General features: G+C 32.0%; 1 protein-coding gene across 2 annotated transcripts in view; it reads left to right on the forward strand.

Moving 5' to 3' along the window:
- The window catches only part of LOC132950915 (uncharacterized), a 133,720-nt gene extending 121,020 nt beyond the window's left edge, over positions 1–12,700 (forward strand). For both annotated transcript variants that reach the window (XM_061022533.1, XM_061022535.1), the window contains one exon: positions 11,735–12,700. In XM_061022533.1, coding sequence (XP_060878516.1) covers positions 11,760–12,431 — 672 coding nt within the window. In that variant the 5' untranslated portion in view covers positions 11,735–11,759 and the 3' untranslated portion in view covers positions 12,432–12,700. The remainder of the gene's footprint in view (positions 1–11,734) is intronic.
- The last annotated feature ends 7,716 nt before the right edge of the window (positions 12,701–20,416 follow it).

Raw genomic sequence — 20,416 nt, forward strand, 5'->3', positions numbered from 1 at the left:
CTTAAAATTTTTTAAGAAATTTAAAGATGAAATAACCAAAACTAAACTTCCCTTATGCTGTACGGATTTTTGGATTTCTATGCACTATAAAAACTAGTTAAATATGCAATAACAAATATCTAAATATTATGCAAAATTGTATGCATTAAAAATATAAATTAAGCATAGAAAAAAAAAAATAATATGCACTGACAAAATTAAACTAAATTGAAGACACCAATGCCAAAAAATGTATTAATATATTAAACATTTAAGAAATTGAATTCCTCTTAACTACAATAATTTGTGAGATATTTTCAAATTTCTGTATAGTTCAGCGTTAATCACTAGTTGGATCAACAACTGAAATAATATTTAATAGTTAGGATTTAAGTGCACAGTTTATATACATACCTATTTATTAACTTTTTATTAGTTTGACACTATAAAATATATTAAATGTATATCTGAAAAATAATAGGTAAATATAATAGAGTACAGTCTATACAATATAGGTTCTAGTGCCGTACTGCTAGTAATAACTTAAAATTGTATGACATACAAAAGTTTGTTGTTTGGATAAAAACATTTGTTGTATGTTTTAATATGTTATTATGTATATTATCTACGGTAGAAGAATATTGTACATGTAAAAAAATAAAATTTAATATTTAATATGGTTATATTAATTTTAAACAATTTTAACTTTTAAGTTTGAAGGTTTAAACAAATTATTTATGCAAATAGAAACATTACATCACAGCCGACTCTACTCTAAAACTTTACAATGTGCAATTCATCGTATAAATAAAACTAAAGTATACACCTGCAACATTATTTTATGCAAAACCTAATGTTCAAATCATACTAACGAGCTTTGATTTTTACAATTTTTTCCATGTAACTATTACACAATAATACAAGTATAACGGATACACATGTTTCAAAAGTATCAAAACGATAAACTTATACCTATTACAAAAAATGCTCAGCAAAAAGTACAAATATTTAAGTTTTATATCAATAATAACATAATATTATATTATCATAATCATAAGTTAGAGAATTTATAAAAACGATCTAAAAAAAATCTGTGGCCGATGTTTAAACTTTTAAAATAATAAAATAATTTTAGTTTGCGGTTGGATTTCCAATAACAAAGTTATAGTGCCTAGGTATTTTAATTTTTAATAACAGAAAATGAGGAATTTAGATATAAATTAGATACCTAAGTAATAACATCATATTATAAAATATATAGTTGACTACATTTTGTCATATTTTAAGCTTTTCTAAAAACAAAATTATAACAAATTATATTTTTCATTTAGTTCTACTACGCAGAGATGCAATTATTTCCAACCGGTGTATCCCCCTAAAAAATATTTTTTTTAGTACACACAACATTTGTTATTAAACCGTAATAATTTAACAGTTAAATTTGTTTTTAAGAACAGCCTTTGTTTTTAGGTGAAAAAATGAATAAAGGTATATAATATGTATAGGTAATAAACATTATAATTATACTAAAAACAGCGTTTAATTTGCATGTTTTATTTTTAGTCTATGACGAGCGTTTTGCCATGAACTTCAATATAAATTAGGTGTGTTGTGTTGAAAAAACAATTGAGACCCTCAAGTCTGGATTAAGAGGGGGAACTGTGACCCATGAGCTTGCAAGGTTGAGGGGCCCACTTGATATTCAGCGCCTGAATATTTATTTTTATTTTATTAGGTAAGGTAGTCGTTGTATAACAAAACAATTTATTTTGCCAACTTATTATTATCGACTACAATATATTAACATAATATACAATAAATACTAGACCACAATAACCTTAATGTTTAAAAGTTTTATTTAGTTTATTTCTTTAACTTTAAAAACCGAAGTAAATAAGAAGTTACAAACTACGTTTTTATTCATTGCAGCCTGCAGGGTAGGTATACTATACTGAATCTAATTTTTAACTATATAAATATTTATAAATACTAATTCAAATCATTTGAAAGGGATATATTATGTATAATGCATTTTCCATCCAAAGCCCTATAACCCCCCCCCCCCCCCCCCCCCCCGTCTTTTGAGCATCAATAGAATTTAGAAGTCACCGATCCTAGGGAGTACTGTAAAATCAAAGTTTAAAATTAACCATAGAGTAAAAGTGGCCCTATCCTGTCATTAAAAATAAAATAAGTGGTATGATAAATATTGTATAACTGTATACGCCTATATGTTTAGATGCAGATGTTTATAAAAAATTATTTTCCTAATAATCTTATTCAGTAATTATCTTTCTATTATTAGTATAGTGAATCTGTTTTGGGTCATAGTCGCCTGATCGCCTGATCAATGTTTTGATTCTCCTTATACGTAAATATGTAAAAGGTATATCGTACTTTTACAGATTGAACTCATGATAGTTTTTGTTTATGGAAAGATTTGGTTTTTAAGCAAGAAGGGCTAAAAAGTAAAAACGTCTAGAGGCCAAGTCACAAATACTATTGCGATTTAATCTGTTTAAATTCCCGATAACGACAATAATTATAATAACGCTTTACCAACGTACCATAAAACGGTGTGAATATTTTCGTGGCATAAATTCCTTAAAATGAATCTAAACATTTTCAAAATTGTATCATGTCTAGAAAATACTAATAAAATATTTGGTGAAAAATTATAATCCCAGGGATATACGTATAATATATTTTTTAAATTACAATAAAATAACTGAAATCGATATTTTTTTATTTAAATATCCAATTTTATAAAAATGTTAAAATTACATATGTATTATTTTACTTTTGACCCCCTCAAGTACCAACTATCTTCTACAAGGAACCATCCTTAAAATGGAAAATCATTACATTTTTACTGCTCCTATAAAGATTACGCCAGACACGTTAATAATAATAAATGGTAAAATTAAACACCAAATCCGCTAAGAATTTAAAATCTTTAATTTTTCCTTTAGAACATTTTTGATAGACTACTTCCGATCGATACACGTTGAATGTGGTTATTGTTATAATACCAACGTCCAATACGAATGAAAACAATATTTAATTAAATATTCTATAAGACCATTGCGCAGTGTTCTCACTTATACAATGCGTGTTAATAATTGTATGCATCCACGTGCCGAATGTGCTTGGGTAATGGATATAATAATATAGTAATTTCTGATAACATGGAATCAAAGACAATTAAAAATTTGAAAAATAAGCAAACTAGGCAATCACTTTGCTTACGACAACAATCATAATCGCACTTCTGTAGTTCCGTACCAAGATATAAAAAAATATATTAATATACTATACACACTGATAAAATGTGGCAAGCATGTTGGAATCAAATACCCACCACCAATATTCTCAAAGAAATAAAAAATAATATAAATAAATTGAGTACCTACCCATACTAATATTCGTTGTCGTTTAGACATTGTAACTACAAGATCAAGAATCGCACACACCAACCTCACACATGTAGATGCATATAATGGGAGATTCATCCCAACTTTTTCCTTTAATAATGAATTTATTCAAATTCTGATTTTTGGAATTTTCAAGTATACTCAAAGAAAATTTTTTAAATTCATGAATTATTTTTACTACTTAAGGAGTGTCCCGTGGCGAAACAAACTTCTGCTTTTCAAATAAGAGCCCCTCTTTTTTCTGTAATTATTTAGTGGATAATTTTTTTGAAAATTTAAAGTACCTTATTCAAAATTTGAATGAGTAGTTTCTTAGTTATTAAAATGTGTGTACTAAGCATATTTAGTCCTTCAATATAGTTTTACAAAAATATAAAATATAAATAATATAATAATGTATAATATTAGAACTAGTATTTATTACACTTGGCCCATTTCTACAAATTATTTATGTTCATGATTAATATTAATGACTAACATTTTCAAACCACCATAACTCCCATATCTTATGAGCCCATTACTAATCCTTAGAACACACAGTTAATCAACTCAAAAACTACTCGTATGAACTTATTGATTCTGATACTCCAAATTTTTCAGAAAAATTATTCCACTGAATAAATTTCAGTTGAAATGGAGGGTTCTCATTTGAAAAACTGAAGTTTGTATCTCCACTGGACACTTCTAAAGTATTACAAAAATTCTCAAGAATTTTAAAATATAGTCCAACTTATAAGTTATTTTAAAATTCCAAAAATCAGATTTTGAATAACTGAATTATTGAAGAAGAAAACGAGGGAGAGCATGGTTGGTCAATCCCCAAGTACACCCCTCACAATAAAACACTAGGTAGTTCATCGTTACCCGTTATCCACCACTGCAAGAAGCATCCTTAAACATTCTACTACAATGGAAGAAGCACTCGGAAAACAAAACACTCATCATATATAGTTCATAGATTTTTCAAAACCATCGGCATTAATACCAAAATCTGAAAATAAGTCAGAATGACATAATGTACCTAAATAAGTTTTAAAAAAAAATTGTATTTATGTAAGCAAACTCTATATAAATAATAATAATAATAATAATATGTAGTTAAACCAATAATCATAACTAATACTATATTATATTGTTAATTTAAATGTAAATACAGGCTATAATGACCTAGTTAAAGGCTTTATTCTCGATAAAAACTGTTTAAATAAAAAAATTCTGATAACGCGAATTAAATGTAAAATAATTATGACATTGTAACAAAATCTAAATTGAAAAGTAAAATAACACTAATATTAATCTTATTAATATATTTAAGTGGCGCGAAGCAACTATTGTTATAATTAACAGTTTTGTATTTATTTAAGACTATGTGATACATATAATATAGGTATTATTATATTATTATTGTAATAAAGTTTTTGGATCGTTCGTTTTCGAAAATCCTCCGTGGAAGGCGTAAAACGGATCCTATAAATAGGCTCGCAATTCACATGAATGTACAAAATTAAAACAGTGAGTTATTAGTTCTCGTAATAATCACGGGCATCGCGTTAAAAATACTAATTAGGGTTCATTCATTATTTCTCGTGCTGATAAGCAGTTAATGATTGGAGCCCACTCTTTGGAACTTTTTATTTTTAATTATAAATTTAAAACATCACAACTCTCGTCACTCGGCGCTCGTAGTTCACGTAAAACTACTCAAAGTGTTTTTTTCTTCGTGTATATACAACGCGATGGTATGGCACGATAAAAAACGAAAGAAAATATAAACGATTTTAATAATACTCTGCAACTCTGTATAACAATACTCGTCAGTTCGATAAGGGCCAAACGAAAAACGTTGACGATAATAATTATTACCTGTCTGTACCTATATGTTTTTTCTCTTTCTCCCTCGTCGTATCAGTCATATCACTCATATATTATACTATACATTATAATATTATAATATATATTAATATATATTATCACTCACACACAAATATGAAATATATTATCACGGTATAATAACATTATATTATATAAAGGTAGGTACTATATACTCATATTATAAAGCCCCATACCACAGAACGTACGGTAAAATTATCGATCTCGTCTCGTCCTCGTGGTGGCATATATTATGGCCGTTGTCAGCTCGAGGTCTTTTGCACAATCCCTTTTTTTTCTCTATTTAAAGGAACTATAGATATACGGCAATATGTATAGATATATGGTGAACGCATAACCTATAACGGTGTGCAAAATATATAAAAAATAAACTAAATTTATTTTATATTATTATGTAAAAACATAGACAACTATTTTAAACGGCGTGTGAAATTTTAAAACGATATTCGTCCAAAAACGGATTCAAAAATTATATAGGATCGCTGCAGGCAGTACCAAATTCGTTCGATCATTAACCACACGGCATCACGTTTGGCTAAAATTTTATAATTTATTATACTACCCTTGATTCAAATCTGCGTTATTTATGTACAGCCGTTTCCTTTTAGGGACGGAGAGGAAGAAAAAAACCCGTCAACCGGACTAGTATAACTGCAGCATAGAATTCAAACGAGTATTTTCCCACTACATTATTATACAATATACATATAAAATTCTAATGCCGCGCGTTATCCGATCCTATTTGTGTGTCCGCTTGAAACTTTTCGGCAAAATCCGCTTAAATAGTTTTTCCAAAAGCCAACTCTAATTGAACCATTCCGGTCAACATTCCGTTTAAGCCAAAAATTAACCTCGCCCCGCTGTATCTACCTATAATCTCTAGAAGTAGGTGGTAACACGCCTTAATCTAAGTGGTGGTGGCATCGACGTAACTAGGGGCTTGGGGGGCTTAGCCCCTCCGTACTTCTATTTAGCCTCCCTATGAGGTTTTACTTTTTAGCCCCTCCCTTATAGGCTTGCAGTTAAAACCCTAATCGTTACGAAAAAAAAATAATATGTAAAATAATAAATCAATAATAAATGATACAATATAAAATATGATATAATATAATTGAAATTGTGTACAGTGTAGTGTACGTACCAAGTACGAATTTATCGTAATCGGTCATTTGCCCTCCGGCCCCCCCACGTGTTATTTTACACTTTGGTTTTGTAAGACTCTACTACTCTAGCCACTGTAACTATTCAATGCTAGTTACGCCCGCATGGGTGGTGGTAGAACCCTTCAAGGTGCAGGGCAGTACAATAATATTATATTATGTAGGAATATCAAAAGCGCGCAGTATGTTGACTATGTGCTGGCAGTTTTATAGAATAAAACAATCGTTTGCTATAATATATATTATTATTATATTCTTTTCAACACTGGCGACTTTCTTCTACTCGCATCATGCATAAGACCGTCGTCTATACGAAATAATAAATATTTGTTGACCACGAAAATCAATTCTACTCGCCCTCTCCTCGCCCTGCGCGCACCGTTACACGCATAAGGCAGTGTCAGACGTCGACGTTCTATATTATGCTTTGCTGCAGGGCTGCAACGGGGAAAAATCTTTAGGAAAAGGACCGGGTGGTAGATATTTATTGTTTGCGTTCGGGTAACATAATATTATAATGATCGTATATAATACAATATGTCATGTATACCGAGAGTATTATTATTATTGTGTACGATATACCTACCACAAGTATATACACTTTCGAAATACCCACGGTCGATATTTATAAAATTACTGTCATCCACATGTGTAAGTAACAACATGTACCTACCTGTATCCATCATTAAGACTTCACACGCGTACATAACAATATAATACCTATACGCTTGCAGCGACGCACACATCTATATAATATAACTATAGATGTAATTAATATGTAATATTATATTTTATTCCGCATTATATTATATGGGATCATTATTATTTGTTTTTCTAATGCGCTCCGACGGTCGTCGTCGCTGTTATAATATTACAATTTATAACTTACTCGATCGAAACGTTACAATAACACTTGTCATAATAATAATTGCGCACGTTTTGCATTAAACTCTTTGTTCTCTAATAATTCCCGGTGTGTTTATAATATAGGTATGTACAATATGTACTCCACTTGACGTTCTACGTGTACTTTCAACCATATTATAATATTAATAAAAAATAAAAAATAATATAGCATTACAGCCACCGAGCTAACCTAACCTGTACACATCGATTGAAAAATTCGTGCCATAATATATTCTATACGACCGCAACGAGTGGATTTCTCGAGTGCATATCGTTAAACGCGAGTATGATTGGAAACCGTTATTGAAACCATTCATCGATATGATATTATTATTATCAAAAGTCTTAAAAATCGTCGCAGGTCGGTGTGATAGTCAGCTGGTAAGTTATAAGCGTCTACGACCATCCATTATTTAGGTTCGTCCTAATAACGATCGAATTATGAATCAGACTATATTATGCTCTCGGTGTATACACTGTGAATAATATGTAGACTGTACCTAATATGTATAATATTTTGTACCTGCGTCGTAACTTGCTCCACTCGAACGTGTTTGGGCGCCGACTGACGTAAATTTCGTCAAAAAACTCGTGTACAAATAATTATTAGAAACCATGATATTACACACAGTACTTACTTGTCCGTCCTACCCATACAAGCGATTGTTATAAGTATATTATTCCGTGCATAAGCGCATTCGGGGAAAATAGGTGGTTGTTGTTTCGTGAATATTTCCCGGCCCGTGAGACGCCGTAAACTTTCATTATAAATTACCGACTCGTTTCATTGGGTTTATTAATGAGATAACCCAGACGTCTAGTTTTACCTATTATGCGTGGCTTATGGTGATTCGATATTAATGACTCGGCGAGCTTAACTGCGATATCTGCATAATGAATTTATCGTGTTATATAATATAATATACCTATGTTAATTTTAAATTTTAATACATAATGTATTATATATTATAGTCTACGCGTTTTAACACTCATTTCTCCAAGGACAACTTAATCATTTATACCTATATGATAATGATATCATCGTAACGCCTAAAAACCATACTATATGGTATTGGTTGGGTAGCCTTGGTAATCGATTAATAAAGCGATCTGCCCTGGTAACGCGATGGTTGCAGGAATGATATCGATTCGCCGAGTACGTTGTATACGTCCTAAGAATTTGGAAACCTATATTATAATATAACCATATAGACCGCGAATACCGAGCAAAAATTTCGAGGCCATACTTATTCGTTGGGCGCGGTCTCGCACGGTATCGTGTAAATTTTTACACCCCGAGAATACCGTCCATTATTATTGTACGCTCATATATATATAATATATATATTACGGTTTACAATAGAACGCAAACTCCTTATTATATTCGGCATTCCGACCGACGAAATTAATCCGGCAATGGTATAAAATTTGGAGAAAAAAGAAGATAATTATCCAGGAATTAAAGAAATCAAATGACTATAATAATATATCCTTCACTTATGGATCGCATATAGCGCTGAAAATATTTTTAATTAAATGTAGGTGCGATGAGGTGAAAATACGAATAAATTATTATCCTATATACAATACATCGCCATTAAATTGTTTTCGTAGGTATACTAGCAAATTATTAAAAATCAACTCGACTAAAGCCCGTAAAGCTTACCGGGACTGTTCTCGCTTCTCACACTGCGGTATACGACCTATATATATATATATATATAATATAATATATAGCGTTCGTTTAAAACCATAGATAACAAGTATTGGAAGGTACACGGCTTTGCATTCTATACGTATACGTGTAATCCTCGGTACCGGATTTAGGGTGTGTTTTTCCAGGGATAAGACAAAAAAATGCAAAGCAATATATATATATAATATACCAACCTGATATACATAGGTAGGTATATTGGTTTGTATACACGAGTGTGGAGATATAGTGTGAATGACATTATGTTATATTATACACACTGCACGTATATAGCATACAATAGCTAAACTGCTATAGAACACATTTTGAGATGTATTTAATTATTATGTTACGTTTTTCTAAACCAGCAAAATAGCATTATATTCACTCCGCCTTGGGTTTATTATAATATAATACTATCCTACGACGGTCGTATGGAATTGTTTATACTTACGTTTTTCCGTATAGTCTTACGCGATGATGTGAAAATATAGGTAAGGTTAAAAAGTGAAAATATATGTCAACATATAACTATTGCACCCAACGACGAATGGGGATAAAATTATAAATTCCGCCCACTATATATTTTCGGTCGAAATATTTATCATTTACAGTGTCAGCGTGGCCATGGCCGCTGGGCCACGAAAGCGCCCGTAGCCCCTCCTTTTTTTTTTAGGGTCTCGTGAATTTTTTATTTGCTCGGCATATATCTGTGTTATATATAGGACTCCGTAAAGTATTTATTGAAATATTTAACCTTACGTAATTTTGCTTTACAGGGCCCTGCAGATGCTTACCTATATATAGTATAGTGTGTGAGGAGGGCATAATAGTACAAGTGTCAAGTGACAAGTAGGAGGAGGTTTTTTTGGATTAATTGATCTACTGAAGCTAAAACCTAACCTATCTCTCGTCTTAAAAACAATAGGCTCGAACGAGGGCCCCGCTGTTGGATTCAACATATAATTTGCGATATGCAAATATCGCATAGTTCTGAAAGCTTACTTAAATATGATATTATGCTTATTACTTATGAATTTGTCTTCAAAGCTAAAATTTTATAACAGAAATATAATTTTGTTTTTCGTAATTTCGTTTCTGTATTCTGTGTAATTAATAATAATAATTATTTATTATTATTTTGTGGTTTCAGATTTATCAATAGTTTCATAGTTTATTATTACAGACGAATGATTCCCCGCGTCAGACTAATCGTTAATATTATACAGGGTGATTTTTTAAGTATGCTCTATTTGTATGTTCAAATTATACATAATATGTAATATATTACATTCAAATTCTGATTTTTGGAATTTTTAAATACACTTGAAGATTTTTGAATACTTGAGATTTTCTGTACCATTTAAAGATGATGCTCTGACAATACAAACTTCTGTTTTTCAAATAGGAATCACCCTTTTCTATTTTTTATTATCCAGCAGATATTTTTTTTTAATATTTTGATGAATCTAAACCAAAATTCGAACTAGTAGTTTTCGAGTTCTATAACTTTGTGTACTAAGGATAATATTTCTATGCGGAAATGGGTTAGGTAAGTAGATCGGGGGCTTAGGTTATTTGCAAATTTTATTAATCACTATTGATCTATCAATACAAATAATTTTCAAAAATGAATAAATGATCTAAGTATACTGAGTATTACATCTTATATTACATAAAGTTTATATTGTTGTATACAACCATATTTAATGATTATTATCCTTAACATAAACATTTTAATAATTCAGCAACTACTTTACTACTTATTAGAATTTTGATTAAGATACATCAACATTTTCAATAAAATCACTTGCTAAATAATTTTCAGTAAAAAGTACCCTACTTATCATTTGAAAAATAGAAGTTTGTATCGCAACAGAACAGTCGTTAATTAGTAGAAAAAATATTTTAGGAATTTGAAAATATGGTTTTTAGGTATATACTTAAAAAATCTAAATATTAGAATTTGAATAAATGCATTTTTAAAGGCAAAAATGGTGGTGATAATTTTCATTAAAATGTTAAGTACATTTTTTCGGGGCCTTTGTATTTCATTATGGGGCCCCTTAAAAATACGGATCCGTGGGCCCTTGGTGTGCCAGGCCGGAATTTATGTATATTAAATGGCGCCCACCGTCACGATACACGCGTAACACTTAAATAATAAATATATAGTAAATATATAAGGTATTTATAGCATTGACTAAGAGGAAGTGACTTTCGCTGCACACTTTAAATCGAGTTTGGTTTGGCTACACCGTCTAGTATATATTATTGATCTTACCTATAATATAGTACAAATTATTTTAATAAATCTGAAATTGCGTTATACGATACATTAAACCATGATAAAATGACATGGTATATGATGGCAACCAACTGAATACCGTCGGAGTTGGCGCGGTTCATTGTATCCACTTAGCCCCCTAATGCACTATAGAAATATATCAATCGTGACAACCAATGAAAAGCGGTTAACTAGATATAGCTTTGTCTGATGGTCGGCGGGGTAAGGGGTATGCGTATCATATAAAGTTACTATCATACCACGTTTTTGAATCATGCATTAAACAACTATACCTATCTTGTGGATTGTGATAATTTTTTTGATTTAATTCAAACACGACCATACCAAAAAATAAATGATTAAAATAATTGTTTGTTTTTTGCAGAATCACGTTGGCGGCGATTGGCACGATGCAGCGACCCGCGGCGGATAGTCTGGACAGCGGAGATGACGTCGACTGCGATTGGCCGGTGTGCGAAAATTTGTTGCTATCGTTGTCCGAAGACGTGCGGCCAACGGCGGTGGAGGTGTCGGTGGACGGTGACGCGGTGGCCTCCAACGTCCGACTGTGTCTGGCCGAACAGGTTGCGCCGGCTGCCGAGACGACGCGGCAGCTGCGGTTGCGGCGCAGGCTACTTCGGCGGTGGTCGGCAAACGGTGGCGGAGCGGTCACGGCGGCGGTGGCCGAGTCCAGGCGGATGCAAGTTCGCCTGATGACCGTGCCGTCAGCGTACGCGGCGGACGGCGAGTACTACGCGTCCGAAACGGCGTACGTGTCGCGTACGGTGGAAGAATTGTCGTCGGGACCGTGGGCGGCGGAACCACCGGTCAACGGCTACACGTACACCGCAGGCACGGTGCACTACGACAGCGATACGGGCGCGTGTCATCTTCACGGGTTCACTGACCGGCGGGCCCGGGTAACCGTCGATTGCGCCCTTTTGACGACTGTCCTGCCCCGGCAACGGACCACCGTCAAGATGTACTCCACGCTCCGATCGCCGGCTACCGACGACGCGGGCCCTCCCGTTCTGGTGCCGCACCACTTCCAAGTGTTCTCGCGCGACTTACTGTTCCGCTGACGCACGTATCACATATTATAATCATCACAGTATCAACGTGCAAACCCACAGTTATGTGCTTCGATCCAGAAATGTCCGTCTACTAATATTATATTATAAGTACCTTATACCTATTATATTTGTTAATATTATTTTTTTGCTATTATACTTACCTAGGTACTACGAAATATGTTATACATTTTATAAGTGCATTAGGTATGAACATAATAATTTATAACTAATAATTCGCTCATCACTGTATACAATTCGATTAATACACATATAATATTATAAACCTATTTTATATTTATAAATGAAATCTAAATCTTTATATCTTATCTATGTACAGTAGCTGGTGCCTACTCACGCTATACAGTATACAAATCGGAACTATACTACGACATATTGGTGAATATTACACGATTGCCAGTATACAGCCGTTGGTGGATTTAACTGGGTTCTGGGGATGGAGGTATGTATACCACCGAGGTCCACTAGATTTGCTGGCACTCTAGGATTTTGTACTCGCGGTTTAAATGACTATTATTCCATTTAACTACTGTTAAACTGGTATCTGCTGTACTTGCAGACTGTTTCTTTCAGTCTATATGTATATATTTAGTCTAGTATTCTGTGTGTGTGTGTGTGTGTGTGTGTGTGTGTGTGTGTGTGTGTGTGTGTGTGTGCACGGGTCAAACAAACTATCTGTGTGGTGGTCAGCGGCGTGGGTTGTCGTCAAGTGTAAGAAGATCTTTACCGTGGACAAAATATGAGGATAATCATCCCCCGCTCAGAAAGCCTGCAACGGTGGGAGTGAGTGTGATTGAGAGGGTGCAGATGAGGGAGAGAGAGACGACACCGTCTTTTGTTTTCTCGGAGAATTCAAAAAATGTGTTTAGGTCGACTGTTTTCTGTGTATAGCCGTATAGGTATATACAATATACGTGTATACTCTGCAGTGAGCGCGCATATATACGGGAAATACTGTAATATAATATGTATACAATATACATGTATTCGTGACGTGAATTTATTATTATACCGCAGCGAGTACATATAGTGTGGTTTGCGCACACGAACCGCGTAAATGCGATTATAATACAAAGGCACGGCAAGGACGAACGGTGGATGAAAGGGGGTGGAAAATTCTCGGTTTGACGATTTTTTTTTTTTTTCGAACCCTGCCGCCGCCGTCCGTTACCCAAGAAACTTTGTTGTTAAGTGTACGGAAGTATCGTTGTTATTGTGTGGGGACAAACGAATTTATTGTGAATACATATTACAATAATATGATTAATATGTCCATACGTATACACATCGGAACAAACGCAATAGCTAATATATTGTATAATGCTCGTATAGGTAGGCAATACGCCAATACTGCAATATCATAGCATCGTAATATATACTTAATATTTAATACTTATATGGGTACACTTATATTGTATAGGTATATAATACTATACGGTGTTTCACTGTATTTGAGAGTTTTCCGTACAAAGTTTGACAATGCCCTTGTGTACGCTATTGAATGGAATGGAAAACCTATTTTGCGTTTCACGAATTTCCTCGTTTAATTTTAAACATATCTCAATACTAAGAATAGAGCCAGAGTTTTCGTCCCCCGAAACCCCTATTTTGATGTGTCACATGCTGACACACGCGATGGTTTAGATTTTCAAATGCCGGTGTCACGTGACATAACGCTCGTCGTCTGAAAATATATAAAACATCGCATGTGACAGTGTGACACGTCAAAATAGAGATTTTAGGGGATGAGAAGTCTTCTATAGGGGAATCCATTTTTCATTAAAATATCAATTTAAGGACTCATCAATAAAATTATAATTCTATTATAAGGTATATACCGTAAGACGCTGTGGCGCGGGCGTAACCACTAACCAGGGTGTGTTTTGAATGTTAAGACACCCCAGTTGTATTTATACAAAAAATATGTTCCTACCTACTATATGATTCAAATTTCTACAAAATACGTTGTCGTATGGTTCTATAATCTATTTCATATTTTATATTATTATTAGTATGAAGATTGATGACTACAATGGAGAGTGTGTAAATCTCCCAAACCCGCCACATGTTATACTACAAATATATAGATAAACCCGGCAATACTATACTACATGATGGCAAAGACTATATTGCACACATATAAACACTAAAGCAACCACATTATACTGCAATTGCCTCGGAGCAGTATACACGTAGGTATAATGTACGTATTACATCCCATATAAATTGTCTCAATTTTTTCCTCCCGTAAATTCATTATTACGCATAAAAAAGTTACATTCGAAATGCGCGTGTATGAACCCTGAGAGTCAAACTAATAAATTCACTTACTGTACAGCACAAATTTATACGAGTATAATATAATATATTATACACATTATACTTATACCCAGGACACTTGTGTATATCTAATAATTATTAACTAATAATTAATATAGGTATACAGGTTTTATAATATCATATTGTATAGTTTAGGTATACATATATTATAATATGTTATTATTATTATTGTTGTTATTTTATTTTTATTATTACAGACCCCTGACCTTTGTTATCCCAAAATACAACCATAGTTCAAAACGGACGTTTACCATCTTTCATCAATAAACGAATAGTTTATAAATATTCCGTGCAACTCGTTTGCACACTTTTATAATATTTTTACCTGCAACTCATTTGAACACGTTAAAAATTAAAGTTTTTAAATAATATTTCCTATAAATGTATATTTAAATATAGACGATTTCAATTTTATAGAATTCTTACTTTATAATAACTACTACGCATTTTGGGTGTACAAATGAAAAAAGTTCAGTGGGTGTTTTGGTTATGATATACAATTTAAAAAAACTGCAAATCATTTGAAAAATTAAGAAAAATTAAGAAAATGTTGATATTATTTTTTTTTTTTTTATTATTAAACCAAACATAAAACATTATTATACTACTACCTTTAAGCAGAGCTTGTGTTGGTAGTTGAGAGTTACATGTTAAAAACTTAAATTATATACAATTTAATTACCGCAGCAAATTGATTAATCGAAATTTAATTTAACATTATAAAAAGAGGAAGTACAAAGAGAATGAATTTATTAACTTACTCTATACATAGTACATACATAATATTTAGAAATTCCTTAAAAACTAGGGAAAAAATAAAAAAATAAAATTTAAATTATATTTCTTGTAGAAGCCAATTGTAGATAATTATTTTATGATTAGATTTGGGATTTGACTTGCGTTGAAAAAAGTTGGTCCTAATTAGTCAACGAATCTTTGTCTAATATTTTGTTTAGTGTAATTATTTGAGATGTCATATGTTCTATTACGTTTTGAATATACATTATTATTTATAGGAGTCTTTTTAACAATAAACATGATCGCAAATTTTTTGTAAAGTAAATTGATAGGTAGAACGCCCAAGCACTTATAATTTAATTTAGTTGATCCTTCTAACGTGTTTTTATCAAGACACCTACGTCCTACGAACTATTTTGTTTTGCTGTATAGTTAAAGGCTTAATAGCATTTTCATATGTACTACCCGAGGCAATTATACCATACTGAAAAATAGTTCGGTAGAGAGACAAGTATCTGGTGGGATTATTTTCCTCGAACAATATATTTTGTACATAATTGTCCTTAGGCGCATAGTCGTACTGTTTATGTGGAGTTGCCATTTCATATTTTGGTCGAAGATTAGGCACCCTAAACCAAAAATAACCAGTCCGCTCGAGTATACGACTACTCTCAACCATGCATACGATAATGTCTGAGCACGCTTATGAATATATATTAACCATTTTTATTTAAGCTCGTATACGCAATAAAATAGTGTCTTTAGTTATTACAGTATAACATTTCACAGACTAAAGTTTCTCTATTGAGCGATTTTTTTCTCAAGACTCGAGCTGTTTACATGGCCAAAATTGACAATACAACCAAAATTAAAAGTATAAAAAAAATGGATACGTATAATCATATTATATTACAATGGAAAACAAAGTTCATAAGCGTATATTTTATCGATGCTTACTCTTATTATACCTACCTAAAATAAACGGTTTTTCTAAGTTGAAAGCGGTGGTGACTATATTTACAATGCGATTATTTTCCATACGAAAGGCCTTCAATATGTCAAAGCGTGATTGAAACAAGATCCACTGAATCGAGACGACACTGGATTACCATATAACTATATCTTAGAAATATTCGAGATATCTTGGAAGTTGGAGTACCACTACTTGTGTTTTAGGTGGAACGCATATAGAACGGTATAGGAAACAGCAAGATTCTTATAAACATTTCAAAACTACCATTTTTGTTTATTATTTTATGGAATTATTGAATAAAGAAATTTAATTTTTGAGTTGTGTTAAAATTTCAAAACTTGATGATACAAAAAGAGATTTTTACAGAGTTAAAAATTCCAATTTTTGATAATTCTGAGTAAGAAACTTAAAAAGTAAGAACTGTATTTATTTTTTCTATTACCGACGATTTTACGATTAGTTGGCTGATTTGTGATAGCAAACTTTTGAAACGACTTTAACGGTTATATAAAGTACTAGGCGTACCTATAATAGGTACTATAATGTGCGCTGTATAACGCAAATATTGTACTTACTTCTATTTTTTTTCGAAGCACATGAAAATTGTTGGCACCCTATGATTTTAGTACCTATATAGCTTTAGTCTATAACTGTGTTTTTAGGGACCCGAGAACAAAAATCGGATACACGTAATTATTGCAAACACCAGACATCGATTCCGCTCTTCGCCGTGTAGATATAATATTATATCGTATAAATGTATAATGTATAATTCCGTGTGTCCGCGAAAATAGGTTACTCTTTGTAGTTAAATCGCCCATATTACGCAGTACCCTATACATATTTTTGAATCCTGTTTGCGGGATATGAAACTAGACTGTCGGATAGTCAAACTACCGTTGACAGAATTTTTAAATATGTATAGGGTACTGAGTAATGAAAATAACTGAGTTATGGAGCATTGGAGTGTATCCAGTTTTCGCGGACACGTGGTATATATTATGCGTAGTGCAGAACGATTTAAAAAACATAATACAAGCAAATTATGCGTAGACACTATATATAGAACCCTGTATGTGGTATATATATAGCTATTGTGTCGTTCGAATTTCGAAAAGTGTAATGTTCGTTTGAATACGTTCTTGTTGTTCCGCTGAAGTAAATGTATGGTATCGTTATGTAAATGCAATAAAGTACAAATATATATTATACAGTAATCATGTACATACCATATTAATATATTATAGTAATATAATAAGATTATTGGATACAAAAACAAAACAGCGAAAAACAAATCAGAGTGAATATAATATGATTGACGAAATTTCAGATCAAACACACGCGCTCGCATAATATGATATATTTCTAAATAGGTACCTAGAGCGACCCGCTGCAGCATAACGGTTATAGGTTAGGTGCACGTAATATATTACAATACATCATCATCATAATGATGTACCTACCTACGCCATACGAGCGTACACCACGGTGTATATCGGCGTAAACCTCTGCGAGACCGATTCATCAAAATCATTTCATAAGCCTTTTGTTTTCGCCAATCAATTGTATTATATTTCCCCTCCCGTCGGACCGCCGCGGGTCTTACACTCATGCTCAGGTCTCACAAGTATAATACACAGAAACTGAACAGTTATTATATAATATTATAATATTATGAATTATGATATAGTTTGTACTAAAATGCATTGATTATTGGGTCATGTTTATAACTTGCCTAACCCAGTTTTTTTTTTTGACAATATTCAAATATTTTACACCCCGTTGTTTGCCTACCATTTAGTTAAAGAAAAATACACGACACGTCTTGAACATGATAAAAATTCATATATTATCCTAATTCCTAATTGATGATTGCATACCTAATTATTAGATAAATATTAATTATTTTGAAAAGAAAGATATTCGAATTTGACAAAATATTGTAATAGTACTTTATCTACTATTATATCAAGTTGTACACACAAATATTTTAAACTGTATATTTGTCTGTCACAATATTTTTTATTTGTTGGTCCCTCTAAAAAGTCTAAACTATCTTGAGTGCTCGGACAACAAATAAAACTGAACAAATATATTTTTATTTTTTTTTTAATGGGTGACCTAGCTAAATAATATGATTTTAAATAAAACCCTAACATGAAATTCAAATAAACTATTTTTATGTAAGTATAATGAATTAATGAAAACAATATAAATTGGGCATTTTAAATTGTTTAATTCTATTTCCATCTATACTCTAGGGATGCTGAATTTTTGTAAGCCTATGGAAGGTGTAACCAATATGTGGCAAAGTCGATATATACCTACATTTTAAATACATGAAGTTTCGGCAGAATTGATAAATTCTTCCTATTGCGGCTTTGGGTGAATCCGGATCGCTGTAAATTGCGTCCCATTTTAAAGTTGTTTTTTGTAAATTGTGACTCGAGTCCCGGGTATGTTTTGTTTACATGTGAATTGCTTCCTAAGTATATGACGTTTTTATTCATACGTAAATTACGTCTAGGGATAGTTTTAAAATCTCAATATATATATATATCTGCTATTTCTCAAACATTGAACCGGCAATATACATTGTATAAGAAAAACAGATTCAGAGCGAAGACGGTCAGATAGCATATGATATTACTAAGTATATTTGATGATATTATTGTGACTAAAGTAATTTATATATAATCAATTTACGTGAAACCTTGTTTTAAATGTTCAAACCTTAGCTATAAAAGTTGAACATTTTATACATTTTAACAATAAAATAATTATTACATTTTGTCAAAATTTGAACTTTAAATGCTAATAAACAAAAATTGTGCATGTTTTTTTAATTTTTTTTTTTTTTATTGAACTTAAGCCCGGCGACTATGGCCATTAGCTGTTGTTGGGGTTATGAACTGTGGTAGGGGTAAGGTTGATACGGTAGGTTGATTTTACTATTGTTTTAACGGTTGTTACGGTAGGTAGCATGGTTAGACCATCCAAAGCACCAACAAGATTCACTTTCCTATTAGAAAAGATGTACTGTTGAAGAAAATAAAATCTAAACAATTTTACTGTCCTAAAAGGCGATGACAGACACAAAAATTGTTTAAAAAAAAAACACACATCATTGTTAAATCAATACATTCATCGCTCCGCTCAGAATCTAAAATACATTTTCAGAGAACGTGGTACCCGCATGGGTTGTCTCCGTCTTACAAGTGCGTAACATACCAAATTTTACGCTCAGCAGATCACGTTTAGCTCTGTTTTTTTTTAAAAAAAATTAGAGTGAATTGACCTCTTATAAAATGTAAAGGTAATTTATTATCTAGGCAATCACTTAGGCTTTTTATTATATTTTAATTTTAAAGCGAGTTACCAGTATTTTAAGATATACAAGCAATTTGCAATTTTAAAATACTCACTTAAACTCGCTTAAAATTAAAATATAATACAAAGCCTATGAGGTTCCCTAAATAATAACCATACCTTTAAAATATTATAAGAGGTGAATTAACTCTAATTTTTAAACCAACGGAGCTAAACGTGATCTGCTAAGCGTAAGATCTGCTATGTTACGCACTCGTAAGACGGTCACGCTTGCACACGTCATGTGGGTATCACGCACGATTTAAGATATTATCTTAAATCGTGGTACCACATCATCCTTAATAAAAATCTAATTAAAACCGTAAATTGCAGCGCCATCTACCGATGAAAACGAGCGACATTCGGTAATGTAAATGCGTGGTAATACCATAATATTAAATGTAATTTTATTATTGAATTATATTATTCAATAATTAATATTAAATTATTAATACATTTGTATTAGGTGTATTTGACCTATTTTCGTGAAGTAACAATATTTTATATTAGTGTCTAACACTTAAAATATAATGTTGTTAGATAATATTATGGAAGT

The sequence above is a fragment of the Metopolophium dirhodum genome, chromosome 8, assembly GCF_019925205.1.
Source record: "Metopolophium dirhodum isolate CAU chromosome 8, ASM1992520v1, whole genome shotgun sequence".
Lineage (NCBI taxonomy): Eukaryota > Metazoa > Arthropoda > Insecta > Hemiptera > Aphididae > Metopolophium > Metopolophium dirhodum.